General features: G+C 40.6%; 1 protein-coding gene across 1 annotated transcript in view; it reads left to right on the forward strand.

Moving 5' to 3' along the window:
• Positions 1-4,768: 4,768 nt before the first annotated feature.
• The window catches only part of LOC127414375 (DNA nucleotidylexotransferase-like), a 161,334-nt gene continuing 149,687 nt past the window's right edge, over positions 4,769-16,415 (forward strand). The window contains exons 1-2 of the mRNA XM_051652369.1: positions 4,769-4,997; positions 13,569-13,743. Coding sequence (XP_051508329.1) covers positions 4,810-4,997; positions 13,569-13,743 — 363 coding nt within the window. The 5' untranslated portion in view covers positions 4,769-4,809. The remainder of the gene's footprint in view (positions 4,998-13,568; positions 13,744-16,415) is intronic.

Here is a 16,415-nt window from a genome sequence, read left to right on the forward strand (position 1 = left end):
TCAGCACGCCCTGGATTCGAACTCACGACTCCAGGGGGGGTAGTCAGCGTCAATACTTGCTGAGCTACCCAGGCCCCCATTTACTCTCATTTTAATGGCTTTTCCCCCTAACTATCACCAATGCAGCACATACTTATATACTTTTATGAACTTGGTATAGGTATGCAAATTAATATTCAGCATCCGTCCTGCTTGCTTTTGCTAGAAAATTGAATACAATAACTTACAAAAAATAGTTTGTGATCCCACAGAGGAAAGTAAAAATCTCATTAATTTTTTCTTCCACAGGAGAATTGATTTTTAGTGATAAACAGCAGTTTACAGTTTCTCAGCTGCTTAGACAATTCCTGGAACAACTCACCATTTTCTCAAATCTTCACACACGCAATTTTATAAACCCAACGGTACAAACATCTAACTTCTGGGTCCCAATTCAAACTTTGCCCTCAGACAACACACACAAGTTTTACATGACTACATGACTGTTTGTTACACACTGGAGGGATTAATTCAAAACACTGCTACCAAAATGTTTAGAATAAGTTTTCAGAGAAATTATTTGAAACTTTGTAAAAATCACAGCACTGACCATCCAGATAACTTTGCCCTTTCAGGAACATCCTGGCGAGAGAAATTCAAAACCTGCAATACCTCTTACATTAGAGTGGATTAGGGTATACTAGTGTATACGCGGTTTTGGTCAAAAACATAACCTTTGAAATGTCCCAATGAAAAAACATGCAAGGAAGAGTCCATGCACAGTAAAATGCCCAATTTCCAAATGCAGCAAATGTACAGGTTACTCAGCATCAGCGTTCACCTCAGGTCTGGGTCAGGCCATAATATCTCATCAGCGTCACACATTACGTTTGCTCTGGAAATGCTGATGCTGTCAATTACTTGGAAGACTACCTGGTCTGCAACTATTTGAGTTTGAATTTCCCTCAGACGGATGGCATTATTGGCAATCACCATGTTCACCAGGGCAGTCTCCTGCTCAGCTGTGAGAAGTCTCTGCCTACCTCCAACAGATGGCCACCTCTCAGTTCTGCAGAAATGAACTTTGACCATTATTGATCTATGGTCATCCATTACTGTAGTAAAAACTACACTGAGAACAAAGTGGAGATTCAGTCTGTATGCACTACAACATCACATGCATCACAGGAACAACTTGGCAAATTACCCATTTTCCCTTCTGAAAGCACGGACAATGGATGTAACTGTGTAACAGCTTAGGTTGGGTTGCACTAGCTGTCCAGCTTCTCTCATGGTCCTCCCATGTGTGAGCACATGATGAACTAGCGTGGCATAGATTTCATCTGAGATTACTTGTCTTTGTTGTTGTCATCATCCTCTCTGTTGTCTTGTAACTTCAGCATTGTTAGGATCCATTGTTCAAAAGCACATGGAGATGACTCTAGGCCTTATTTATTGACCCCGCAATTCTGATTGGTGCGTTAACAATTTTGAGGCTTAGTGTTTGCACCTGGAGAAAGGTGTACTCTTTGGGTACGTTTACACGACAACGATGTACTATAAATGTAAAAGTTTTTCCTTTGCATTTTTGAAAAGTTTCGCGTACAGACTACAACGTTGTCAAAACGATCCCCGTTCACACGGATCTGCGAAAACGACTAAAAAGGCTGTATTATGCATGCCAGGCCAGTAGTTGGCGATGTCACTTTGTAAAGAAACACTACGCGCCTGCGCACATAAGCATTCTTCCACAGAGCGGTGAATACAAACAATGAAGATGGCAATCGCTGGTCGTAGTAGTGATGCAGTAAATCTACACTTTGCTGGAGAAGCGTCAATAAACTCAATCTTGAGCAGCACAAACACAGTCCTGTAGTCCGCCATTGTAGTTTTGAATGTCTCACGTGCATGCCTATAGACTGAACACATAATACGCGTGTGCATGACGTTATCCTTTTCACAAAAGACGATAACGGCATCGTTTTTAAAAACTTGCACTTTGAAACCCATTTTCAAAAGTTTGCGTTTTCAGGCCCCAAAACGCCGTTGTCGTGTAAACGAACAGCCAAAACGCATAAAAAGTTTTCCGTTTTTAGTTGAAAACGTTGTCGTGTAAACGGCCCCTTTGAGTTTAGGTTGTGATGACTTGAGTTAATTATATTGAGAGCATGTGTTGCTGAATGAACATATAGTGCAATGAATGATTTATCTGGGCACTTTTGTGAGAGTTTTGAATATTGGAACATGTGTGGAAACAGGTGAATAGTGTTTATGGTTATGGGAAATGTGTGTGTGTTTTTGGGAATGATGTAAGGGTATGGGTTTTTGTGCTACAGGAACCAGTTGTTGTGTTTAAGCAATTGAGAAAAACTATAATACTTAGTGTTAAGTGTTTGTTTAAATGACTAACCCTATAAGTATGAGCAGTAGTAATAGTGATGCTTCCTTTAGCAAAAAACACTTATAAGACAAACATAACAAAGAGATGAAGACAAATATGTAAAAAAAGAAGAAGAAGAAGAAGAAAAAAAGAACCAATACACCAAGAAATCAACAAACCATCAACAGCATGAATAAAGAAGCCATTTGAAGTGAATGAGTTCTTCTGTAAAGATGAGGTTTAATGAAGATTAGTCCTCAATGACCAGTTCATCTTCACATATGGTACTTTGAGTCCATTCAGCAGCTAATGAATGGCATCTTCTTAGCGGGTATCCTCATTAGTGTGCTCAGGCAGATGGTAGTGTGGTAGGGACAGGATGGTGTAGTGTACTACATATTTGCCACGCATGTGAAGAAAATGGTAGATGTGTCTGGACATATGTCAAGGTTCATCATTACTGTCACCGGAATCCCACCAAACCCACAGAGGACTTCAGAAATATCCAGTTTCTGAGAAGCAACAAGGAGAACAAGGTAAAGTCAACCACAGTGGCAGGTTTTGAGAATGCATACTGAATGTTTGAAAACAGGGTCGGATTGGGAGACTAAACTTTATCCGGAATGTCTGGATGCTTGTGGCCCTACTGGACATAGATATCTATTATGCACAGTATGTTATTACTGATTATATGGGTTTCCTGGGCTACGTTGTGCATGACACACTGATTGATGTAATTAATGATTGAAATGGTTAAAATACATGACATGCAACCTAATTTACTCTCAGGATTTTCTTTCGAGGGTGCTTATCTTTATGAAATAACTGTAGGATAAATAAGCTAAGAGCAACAATGAAAACCTGTTTAGTTTTTTGATTGCTGATAACCACAAGCATTTACTTTAATTCATCCCTCATTTTCTTTAAAAAAAGCTCAAATCTGGCTTATGGTGAGGTACTTACATTGGCCAATTTTGGGGGGCAAGTACTGCATGCAACCGTTCTTAACCATCTTAACCATCTCTGAAACACAAAAATAATACCTTTTCACTCCAGTTAACATGTTTTCTCTCTCTGTTCTACATTTTTTACTTTTTCCCTCAGATGCTGAAACTAAACGCAGTGGATTTGCGAAGCATGCATCCGTGCCTGCTTTTGGGCCTAAAATTTCTGACATTCCCCTATGGCGCAGAAGAGGACACGTTTTGCAATGGATCTCAGATGTGGATGCCTGTTATTATGCAACAAAGCATAAATGTAATGATGTGGTTGCATGTCTAAATAAGTAAATACCATCGCCAATGCAGTACAATATGTGAATTAAGATATAGGCAACCTGGTCTCATAGAAACACGTTACTATACCTACATTTTAGGAAAGTTATTTCTACATAGCTCCTTCTACGTATTGCATCAGTTTCCTGGTGAAATTAACACTAGAGGTGCTGCAACAGCAATGACTTTAATTCACTTTCACACAAATCACAAGTAAAACAGCAGATTATCAGTTCATAAACACTTACTTTTCTCTCTGTTCCTCACACAATGCTATCTTATGACATCTAAACACTTTTACTATAGCGCATGACTCATTTTAACATTTGCATTACATAATCAACTACATTTACAAGCTTGTTCAAGTGTGATTAAGTTGCACGGTAGCTCAACTGATAGAGCGTTGCACTTGTGATGTAAAGGAGCAGGGTACAAGTCCTGAAGAGCACACGAGTCAACATGTGAACACAACGTGTCATAGAAGCACCACAAAATGATGTGGTTGTGTTTTTCATCTTACATTTGCTTTTTCTGACACTATCGGTTAGGTTTAGGTTTAAGGTTTAGGGTTGGGAGGTCGGTTTTGTTAATTTCAAATGAAATAGAGCATAAATCTTAAAACCTCATCTTTTTGGAAGAAAGTTTAACTCGCTTTTAGTGCCACACAGTGGACATTTCACCATTGCAAAAAAACTTGTGTAACTAGTGTAAACCTTTAGTTTGTTTGCGCCTTTAGGCCATGTCCCACTCACTTCTGCTAGAAACAGCACGAAAACAAGCATTCTAGTGCTTAAACGCATTACATTCACACATAGTGAGACTTTTGTTGGGTTGACTGATAGGCCTACTTACAAACGAAGGGTTCTTGTTATTGTTTTAACCTTCCCACATTGATATGATGTTATTTTTCTTTTTTTCTGCCTCTCCATGACCTCAGTGTTCTCCATCCATCTGTTTGTGGTAGTTTTGGCAGTGCCAAATCAAAAACACCTGTTGTAATACACTGGCACTCTGTGCCAAACCATAAACAAACATGCCACACCAACTGCCAGTTTTCTCTTTCAAAGAAAAATATCAACACCCTCACCCAATTCAACATTAATAAAACACAAGCAAAGAATAAGTGACAGAAGCCGAAGGCCCTGGTGGAGATTTGACATTTGAGGGGCAACAGAGATGTTCCAGACAGCGTTTCAAACTCGAAAGCGACGGCGACCTGACGTTACCTTCACTCCAGGTCATGAAGAGGTGAAGTTCAGAGATGTGACGCTGTACCTGGTGGAGAAGAGGATGGGGACGAGCCGGAGGAATTTTCTCACTAATCTCGCCAGGTCAAAGGGTTTTCTCGTGGAGAACATTCTCAGGTACCCAATTCAATCCTAATCAAGCATTACAGCCCAGTTAAGAATTCAAAAAGCAATCTATACTCTCTTAATCATTTGAAAATATTCTGGGATAGATAAAGAAGTGAAAGGCAAAGTAAAGGCCCCCCTCGTATATGCATTCCCACTCCTGAATGCTCTGCAGGCTATTGCATTTATGAGAGATAAGTCGAGATGACAGGTGCCGGTGCCTGCTTTCTGTGGAAAACTGTATCTTGTAAACATGTAAAGAGTGACAAGATTCAGTGACTCCTTTCTGTATTGCATCATTACATCATACAGAAATCTGATATATGGCATATGCAAAAAAAAAAAAAAAAAAAAAAGAAAATATATGATTTCAATGCAATTCAAAATACAATATACACACTACCGGTCAAAAGTTTTGAAACACTTGACTGAAATGTTTCTCATGATCTTAAAAATCTTTTGATCTTAAGGCGTATGCTTAAATCTTTGAAATTAGTTTTGTAGACAAAAATATAATTGTGCCACCATATTAATTTATTTCATTAAAAAACTAAAATTTAATAAAAATAAAAAATGTTTTTGAAATGGATGACTTGGACCAAATAATAAAGAAAAGCAGCCAATAAGTGCCCAACATAGATGGGAACTCTTTCAATACTGTTAAAATCATCCCAGGGTGATACCTCAGGAAGTTGGTTGAGAAAATGTCAAGAGTACATGTCTGCAAATTCTAGACAAAGGGTGACTACTTTGAAGATGCTAAAATATAACACAGTTTTGATTTATTTTGGATTTTGTTTAGTTACAATATAATTCCCATAGTTCCATTTATGTTATTCCATAGTTTTGATGACTTTACTATTATTCAAATCTTTTGACTGATAGTGTATGTAGAAAAAAAAAAAAAAAAAATATATATATATATATATATATATATATATATATATATATATATATATATATATATATATATAATATAAAGCATGAGTAAGTGTTTCAAAACTTTTGACTGGTAGTGTATGTAAAAATAAATAAATAAATAAATAATTTAAAAAAATGCTACAGAAATAACCGTTTTTATATATGTAGCATGTTTTTCCAACCTACAGGTCTAATGGAATCTGATTATCATATGCTCAAATATCAACTATTGTTCCCTATCTGTCACTCACTCGATGTTGGTGTCGATGTAGTGACACTAGGGGTCACTCTTGGGAGCCCGAGACACCTCTGGTCTTTGATAAAAGGCCAATGAAAATTGGCGAGTGGTATTTGCATGCCACTCCCCCGAACATACGGGTATAAAAGGAGCTGGTATGCAACCACTCATTCAGATTTTCTCTTCGGAACCGAACGGTCATGCTCACTGAGCTGAATACTACTGTTCATTCACCTGCTGGATCTGACGGCGCATTTCAGCGGCTTCTCCCTCCTCTGCACTGGTGCACTGCAGAGAACGCCCCTGGGCGCTTCGGCAGAAAAACTAGAGAGTATATTTTCTGAAAGAGCATTTTTCCCCTCTAAAAGTGTATATATTTCTCTAAAAGAGCGCACACACGGAACGTCTTTTAAAAGATTGTGTGTTATTCCTGGTTGTGCTCGTTATCTCTCGCCTTCTAACGATCACGATCACTGTCTTTCGTGTCTAGGCACAACCCACGCGAAGACAGCGTTCATGGATGGTCATGTTCTCATTGCGAGAATATGTCCATGGCAACGTTGCGGTCGTGGCTCGCCTTCATAAGAAAGCGAGCCACCCCAGAGGCTCCCGCCTCGGTCCTTTTACCCATGGGTTTGAGGCCAGCGCGGCTAGCACTGGGGGCGATTTGGGGACCCCAATGGGACCGCCTCCGCCGGGTATCCCCCCGCGGACCTCCCATTCCCCAGCACGCTCGTCTGCCCCGATCGGGCTTCCGGGTGAGTCCGCCGGCTCGTCTCACGGCAAGTTCGACCTCTTATTCGGAGCCCGCGAAAGTGATGAGCTCTCGAGCGCAGCATCGGAGAGCGGGCTCGTCCAGTCGGAAGCCTCAGCTGGGCTCCTCCCTTCGGGGTCGATCGCCCAGTCACAGGCTGATGCGGAGATGACGACATGCTTTCCCGGGCAGCCACGAGCGTCAGTTAGAGTGGATTTCACCGCTCTTCCCTCGCGGCTTGGTGATTGGTTCCTGGGCTCGCGGCGCCGTTCAAAGCCGCGCCCCACCCCGTTCCTTTCTTCCCGGAAGTGCATGAAGAGCTGACAAGGTCGCGGGAGGCACTTTTTACTGCCCGGTCCTGATCTTTTCAGCTTCCCCGCTCTCACTACCCTTGATGGTGGGGCGGCCAAGGGTTATTCGGCAATCCCCCGGTGGATAAAGGCGCTCGCGGTGCACCTATGCCTGCAGAGCGCCGCCACCTGGCACGGGTGCCCAAAGCCCCCGTCCAAGGCCTGTAGGTTTACGGCGTCTCTGACGGCCAAGGCCTACGGTGCCGCTGGACAAGCCGCCTCCGCCCTGCGTGCCATGGCTCTCCTGCAAGTCCGCCAAGGCGCTAAAGGAACTGCACGAGGGTAGTTCCGCCCCGGGATTGATGCAGGAACTGCGCTCGGCGACTGACCTCGCTCTCCGAGACCCCCAGAGATGTGCAGTCAGATCAGTGCTTTCCTTCCTGCAAGAGAGGTTGGAAGGGAGGCTGTCCCCTTCCACCTTGAAGGTGTACGTTGCTGCCATAGCAGCACACCACAACGCAGTCGACGGTAAGTCCTTAGGGAAGCATGATCTGATCATCCCTCCAGGCTGCACCTCTTTCCCTCATCGTACCTCTGTAGTTTTTCAGGGTCTACAGAGAGCCCCCATTGAGCTTTGCAGTTAGCCGAGCTTAAGGCACCCTCCTTGAAGACTGCCCTCCTGACTGTGCTCACTTCCATCAAGAGGGTAGGTGACCTGCAAGCGTTCTCTGTCAGCGAAACGTGCCTGGAGTTCGGTCCGGGCTATTCTCACGTGATCCTGAGACCCTGACCGGGCTATGTGCCCATGGTTCCCACCACCCCTTTAGGGACCAGGTGGTGAACCTGCAAGCGCTGCCCCAGGAGGAGGCAGACCCAGCCCTGTCGTTGCTGTGTCCAGTGCGCGCTTTACGCATCTATTTGAATCGCATGCAGAGCTTTAGAATCTCTGAGCAGCTCTTTATCTGCTTTGGTGCACAGCGGAAAGGAAGCGCTGTCTCCAAGCAGAGGATCGCCCACTGGCTCATTGACGCCATAACTATGGCATATCTCGCCCAAAACATGCCGCCCCCGGTAGGGCTACGAGCCCATTCTACCTGTGGTATAGCGGCTTCTTGGGCCCTGGCCAGAGGTGCCTCTCTAACAGACATTTGCAGAGCAGCGGGCTGGGCAACACCCAACACCTTTGCAAGGTTCTACAACCTCCGGGTGGAACCGGTTTCGTCCCAGGTAGTGGCACGCAACACAAGCGGATAAGCCCGGGATAGCCGGCCGGGTGTATTGCTTGCACATAGCACCTTCCACCTCCTTTTGAGCTGAAGACGTGCGCTGTTAATTCCCAGTAGTGTTCACAAAAGTTGTTCCCTGGTTGACTTCCTCCGAGCCCTGTGGCAGTCGAGTTTTCGGAGAGCCTCGCTGCCGGCCCAGTACACGCGCTAACTAAGAGCCCGGTTCTGGGGTAGGTGCTCCGCATGTGGCGGTTCCCTGTAAGGCTAACCCCATGTGATCTATATCTTCCGCTAATTAATTTCCCTGCTGGCAAACTGCGTCTTCCTTGGGCAGAGCCCCTCTGCTCCAGTCTCCATGTTGTAGTAACTCCTCCCCCATAGGGCAGGATCTACCTTGAAGGCTCTCCACATGGTTGGAAAGACCATGTGATGTATTATTCCACTTAAATATCCCCCCCTCCCTTGGGGCGAGGTGTGGTCTCTGCGGTGTCCTCCCCTTGGGAGGGACACCCCCCGACTAGACCTGGCGGCCCAGTCGGATAATCCCCCTTCTTTTTTAGGAAGTGGAAAAAGAGAAGGGGAAAGAGGCCACGACTGGGTTAAGCCTGTCTCTATCTCTGGGTAGTCGACTTGTCCCCAAAAAGGGCCGTTCGACACTCATAAATGTGTTGGGGGAGGTTACATGTCGACCTGGTGTGCTGGCTATGAGGCACACAGCAAGTCTGCCCACCACACACCGCCAGTTCACATAACACAGTTCAGCCTTGTGGCGTTTTGTATAGGGACTCCTAGTGTCACTACATCGACACCAACGTCGAGTGAGTGACAGATAGGGAATGTCATGGTTACTGGTGTAACCTCCGTTCCCTGATGGAGGGAACGAGATGTTGGTCCCTCCTGCCACAACGCTGAACTACCCGCTGAAATGGCCGGACCTTATATCGGCTCCTCAGCGTAAAACCTGAATGAGTGGTTGCATACCAGCTCCTTTTATACCCGTATGTTCGGGGGAGTGGCATGCAAATACCACTCGCCAATTTTCATTGGCCTTTTATTAAGGTGTCTCGGGCTCCCAAGAGTGACCCCTAGTGTCACTACATCGACACCAACGTCTCGTTCCCTCCATCAGAGAACGGAGGTTAAAACAGTAACCATGACGTTTTATATGTATGTATGTTTATATGGCCATTTATCATGCGCCAGCAGATGGCGACAATTGTGTAATGAGTGAGTCAATCATTCAACACTGACATGTACCAAACTGCATAAATGATGCCTCCACCGGGCACTCTGAAGGGAAAGCAATCATGGTGGCTAAATTAAAGGGTTGTTCCAAACACAAATACAAATGATATAAAAGTGAGTTCTGAATTGCAGTTATTTTAAAGCCCAAAACCTTCAGCCGACCACCACACATAATGAAGCATTTATTGCTTTATTAATGGAGAGGGAAACACCATCACAAGAACAACAACAACAACAACAACAAAAAACAACAATAATATGCAATTCAGTTGTGTGCCACAACATTCCATTTCAATTAGACCACTCGCATTTAATGTAATTTTAACTGTGCTGTCTTTAATTTCACACATTCATAAATTGAAGATTATGGTCTTTTGGGCTTCACTCTTTCATTGAACTGGCTTTCTCTTCTTGCTGACCTCAAAAGCTGGAATAATGCTGGAATACACAAAGGAGAGTTAGAACGTGAGAACGCAAAAGCATTTGCTTATATTTTTCCCCACCCAACTCATTTTTTCCCCACTAACTTGACCCTTTATGGGCTCAGTACACAGCAAATAACCACACCGGAGACCACTTGAAAATATATAATTATATATACAGATGCTTACCAAATAATTAATTTGATTTGTGTTGAAATCATTTTATTATGTGAGAAGATCTCAGAATCTCCAGAAACAGCTGAATTCCACCTCCGAGATCTGTTGTGTTTATTTTGTGAAAATGACCGTCTGACTGATAATTATATCACTTATTACAAGACTACATGCCACGTATATAAATAAATGGATATGTAATATTGATTTGAGTTGAAATGATTTTATTAACTAATAGAGATCGTAGCATGATATGAGAAGTAGGGACAGATACCCAGTTGACCAGTCTGATGTTCAGTTGTTATTCAGAAATATCTGACAGCCCAATTGACCAATCTGAATTGAGAAATCCAGAGAGCCATGTAATAATATAGTTTAATGCATTTCTCACAGCTGCTTGTCTCTGAGTAAATTGCCTACAGAAAGCAGCTCACATTCTTCACATTTGTTGTGATGCATCGGCGGCAGACAAACGCAAGTCATGTCGTTACATGCGTGGTAAGTTTTCGTAATAAATTGAAACGGACACATTTTTCATAAACTTCTGGAGGTGTTACCTAGGGAAGGGGGTGGAATTGTGCTCAGGTTTGGACTGCACAATCAAACCAAGTGTGAAAATAGTCTAAGGCACTTACATGGGTGTCTTCTGGGCAAATGTACACAGACTTCAGCTGGAAGTGTATATCATTGTGTTTTGTTTATTTGTTGCTTTAAGCCATTTAAATCCCAGTTTTACCCAGTGGAAATAAGATACAGACTTAGAGACTGTGACTAGCATACATCCCCATGGCAAACAGTTAAAAAATATTCTTTCAGTGTTTAATAAAATGTTTGCAAATGAATTAATATTTATGCAAATCACAGTGATGATAATGAGTAGGGGCGGCTGGTGTCTCGTTCAGTTTCTAGACAGAAAGTTCCAAAGAAAATTATGATGGAATAATAACACAGAAACCATCTATTATAACCTCCAAGTGCAGCTTATTAACTACTGATTAGCATAAATAATTGACAGTCGCTCATTCAAACAAAAGGACCCAAATGAACTCTACAAATACAGACACATTTTTTCATAAAGTCCACAGCTGCAATTAAACCCAAAAAATAAATTCAATTAAATATGTTCTATTTTAAATATATTTTAAATATTGTAACGGGTTATAAACAGCACTGTTAAAAACTTGATGCAGGTTAATATAATTTATACGTGTTATATAGTACATTATTTTATAAATGCTCCAGTTGCTGAACAAGGTGGTGGTGGTGGTTTATATTTTCATATATAATAAGAATATTTTATGTCACATTCATATCTACATTTTTCAATTTAATGCAGGGAGAAAAATATGAAAACGGTGTCATGCATTAGGGGCAGATTGTTTCCATCTGTTGGAAAAGAAGAAAAAAAAAACCTTTTAAATGAAAATGACCTCAAATAACCAGTAGATCGCTGCAGAGGTCCACTCATGTGCCGGGTTGTAGCAAATAGATTTTTTTTTTTATCTTATCACAAGTTCTGCATTTGGATAACTATTTAGACATTATCAAAGACATTAAAAATCACTATTTTTGTCAAAGTTTAGCACTTTTTGAGGTGTTTTTGAAGTGTCAGTTTTTGCAATGATGCCACATTATGTTTACAAACCATGGTGTTACAAAGAGAAGACTTAGAGTAAAAGTTTTCCAATTCAATAAATCAATAGAATAAATTAATAAAAAATGTCAATAAAACCAACAGCAATAAACAGGAATGAACACTGATAATTCATTTTGTGTACAAACATAAGACTTAGAATAAATATTTTTCTCCCACTGCAAAGCGTAAACTTTCTTTTCAAATTTGACCCCGAACACCACGAGTGTGTGTGTGTGTGTTTTTTTTTTTTGTTTTTTTTTTTGTCACACCACCACAATCCAGCCCAATTTTTGTGTGTGTGTATAGATAGCAAATGAAGGAAAAGTCACCAAATGAAGGAAAGCATGTGTTTTATGGAAGCAAAGTTCAAAAGGGGTCATTTTTGACCCCAAAGCTACATAAAGGTTAAGATATAATTATAATATATATACTGTACATTTTAAATATATTTATTTGCATACTTATATTTATATAGTATCAACAAAAAATACTTTAAAATATTAATTAGCAATATATTTTCCTGACATATGTGTTTGGCCACTTTTTGTATATTTAAAAATCAAAATATGTAAGTATTGTCCAAAATATATCCTGTATAAAAAATACATTTCAGCAAAGTTTATCTGCAAAGTTAGAATGTGTGATGTGATTTCAAAGTGGGTAATACACAAACATGTTCCCTAACAAGTGTCAACCATACAACTAATTCAAACGTCTGTTATTGTTCTGCTCATGGCTGTGTGGACTGATGCGATGCAATAATTGCACTGATGCCAGTTTGTGCAGGTGGAGGAGCACCAGTGGGAGTTGTTTGGGTAGACTAGCATAACAGCAGCCAGCAGCTTGCTGTGGCATAGCGTGCACTACCCAGCTGAGGCATGGCACCCTTCCCAGAAATACAGCTTGAGTTTCAGCGACCTGAGGCTGCACACCGTTCGACGTGCTGTTGACTGCAACCAACCGCAGGAAACAGATTATGATGTGCTAAAAACTGACATTTTATAAGCCAGAGAGGATTTGATATCAGTAGGAGCCTGATAATACAATGTTTTTATAATAAATCCCCTGGTATTACTGAACAAAAACAGTCACACACCAAAAAAACATGTCACAAAAACAAAGGACACGGGACTGTGGTTTAAAGGATTTATTCAGCAAAAAAATGTGAGTTCTGTCATTTACTCATGCTCATGTTGTTCCAATCCCATATTACTTTTTTCTTCTGTGGAAGACAATAGGATATGCTTCTAGCAGAATGTCCAAGCTGCTCATTTCCATACAATAAAAGTGACCTTCCGTGAATAATGACTTGAAATTCAGTCTTAAAATATTTTGCATGTTGTATGGAGTACTTTTATGATGCTTTTTGTGTGTGTCCTTTTTGAACAATACATTGCATTAAACTTTTCTGCGGTTTTACCTCCCTATGCACTGATGATTTGTATGGGGTTTCATTTTGTATAGGTGACTGCTCTGATAGACACAAGTGCTGAAAGTGTGAGTTCAGAGAGAACCAGGATCCACACAAGAAATTATAAATAGAGTGTGTGTGCTGGAGAAATCAATCAATCGTAAAGTAGATGGGAAAGTGGATTGAGTTGCTTTTCAAACAGATATTTACTGTATGTGACACACAATCTGATGGTGTGGAACTGTTCACTTGTGTGGTGTTTTCAGCGTTCACGTGACTCACATCGTGTCGGAGGGGAATGCGCCACAGGAACTCTGGAACTGGCTGGAGGAGCAGAACCTGAGAGAACCTCACGACAAACACGTGCTGAACATCAGCTGGTTCACAGAGAGCATGAGCGCTGGACAACCCGTGCCAGTCGAAATGAGACATTACATTCTAGTAAGTGGACTAAAGTCATTGTGCGAGTTCAAACAGTGAGTTGATTTAAAGGAATATTTCGTGTTCAATACAAGTTAAGCTCATTCGACAGCATCTGTGGTATAATGTTGTTTATACCACAAAAACTATTTTTGACTCGTCCCTCCTTTTTTCTAAAAAAGCAAAAATTGAGGTTCCAGTGAGGCACTTACTGTACAATGGAAGTTTTAAAGGCAGAAAAGTGAAGCTTATAATTTTATAAAAAGCACTTACATTAACTCTTCTGTTAAAACCTGTATATCTTTTTAGCTGTAGAGTTTTTGAAATCGTCGTTTACCGAGATTATAGGGTTTACGGCATTATGTCATCGTGGGAGCGAAGTTGCAAAGTTGGCCATAACTTTACACAGTAAAGTTGGTAAGTGATTTTATCACACTAACATCATGTTAACCCACATATTGCTTGTCTCGTGACTATACTTTTGACTTATTTTGACGTTTACGGATTGGCTCCATTGACTTCCATTGTGTCTCACTGTAACCTTGATGTTTGCTTTTTTTAAAGAAAAGAAAGGACGAGTCGAAATACATTTTTGTGGTAATCAACATTATACCACAAATGCTGTTGAATGAGCTTAACTTGTATTGAACCCGGAATATTCCTTTTACAAACATTTCAAGGATTTGCTCACTGTTAATCCTTGGTTAAGCTATTTTTTATCATTTAAAAGAGGGCTAGTGATGACAGTAGTTTGCCAAGTTATAAGCAACTTAACTTATATGACTATTATAGCAGTTTAATAACAAATCAAGCTAATAACAAAATGATATTGCACAATGGGGCTAAAGCCCCCCCCCCCTTATGAAAAAAGTGCTTTTTTTTTCTGGTCGCAAAGTGTATCAAGATTGGAAAAACATTTCATTTTATGGAATATTGATAGAGCAGCATAATTTGTGTGAAAAGAAATTATAACAAAAGTTTTTTAAATTTTTTTTTATTAAAAAATATTTTTTAAAAAGGTGGCATGGGGGCCTTTTACCTCACACTTGGCCCCCTGGTGGTTATAGTGATATAGTGCTTTTTAAAGCTACACTATGTAACTTTTGGCCCTCTAGCGGTTGAAGCATAAAACTGCAATTTACTTGCAGAGGAACACTGTTTTGGGAATTACGTGAGTCGAGCTTCGGCTCTGCTCTTCTGCACGGATGAATATGATGGTTTGAGGAGTTCCGGTGTAACCAAGGTTACAAGCGATCATCTTATCAGAGCGAATGTCATTAACAACAACAAAACTCGCCCCCTCCCCTCAAATAAAGAAAGAAAAAATATGAAAGGAAGAAAAAGACGGATATCCAGAAAATGAGCAGGTTAGCAGCATATCTTCGCTGTTGTTTTGACTTATTGAAAACAATTGTTTCAAAATAAATAACATTACAAAAGTTAGGCAATGCTGACATTCGACATATCAGATAAAGTCAAACGGTGAAACTATTATAACTATTATAGACTAAGGTAGTACCTGGTATAGAGACTGACGTTGTTACCAGCATAAAGTAATTTGTTTCCGTTGTCCTTCCTTGAAAATGAAATCAAGCACTACAGTACCACAATCCATTATAAAATGCCACTAACGCTATCTAACGAACTACCGCGCTAAGAGAGCTACCTGGCTAACTATCAATCCAATAAAATATCTTACCTATCGAGCAAGAAAACTCCATCTCAGGGTCAGTTTGAAATCCTTTCAGATCTCTTAGTTGTCACCACCTCTGAAAAAGCCAAGCCGATGTTGTTTGGTGTTTTATTACGGGCTCTGTCGTTTTCCCTTTTTGTTTGCAGACTCTTCTTGGTTCGAGGTTTCTTTCTTTTCCCAGAGGATTGCCTTTTTAAATGATCCATGGTCAATGTCGCTCATTTGTTGTGGCTACAAACTTTCGGCTTCAAAATACTACCACACCTATCACCGCACATATACACGCGCTGTATAGCTGGACCTTATTTTCTTTATTACGGACATGACGTAAACACACACGGACGACTGACGGAAGTATGCAATTTCTCACCAAATCCGTCCCGACAGCTCTAAAATATAAATCATTATTATAGACTTACCATAGTGAATCGGGGTAAGGCAAAAACATGCTCTGGAAGACGGATTGTTGGTGCACTTGCTCATTAATGAAATTTAAAAATAAATAAAAATAAATAAAAATTATAACAAAAAAACACTATCCTTTCACGCATTGGACAGTTATCTGAAAATGAACAATAAGTATTTTGTCTCAAATTAAATGTTTTAATTTTCAAAGTTAATATATGTTCTATCAAATTACCTCAAAATCATCCTTTAGACATTACATGCAATGGCCCCATGGTTAACTTTTGCAGTGAGACTAACAGGTGTTTAGGAAAGTGCTGTGGTAGTCTTTGTGCTATTCAGTTTTTTTGGGAGAAAATAAAATAAAACGTGCCTTTTACCCCTTTTACCCTTTAAAAAAGTGTGTGCTACCTCAAATCGATACAACAAAAATACGAATTATATTTTGCATAAAAAAGAAGCCTACCTTTATTTAATAAATAATTATACGATTTTTTGCATTGTGACATTTTCAGGACACTTGAGCACATTTTACTCCCAAATTCTCATTAGCATAAAACGCCCGGTGGTTTTAATTTGACTATTCTCATTGTTT

Source organism: Myxocyprinus asiaticus, chromosome 23, assembly GCF_019703515.2.
Source record: "Myxocyprinus asiaticus isolate MX2 ecotype Aquarium Trade chromosome 23, UBuf_Myxa_2, whole genome shotgun sequence".
NCBI classification, from domain to species: Eukaryota; Metazoa; Chordata; class Actinopteri; order Cypriniformes; family Catostomidae; genus Myxocyprinus; species Myxocyprinus asiaticus.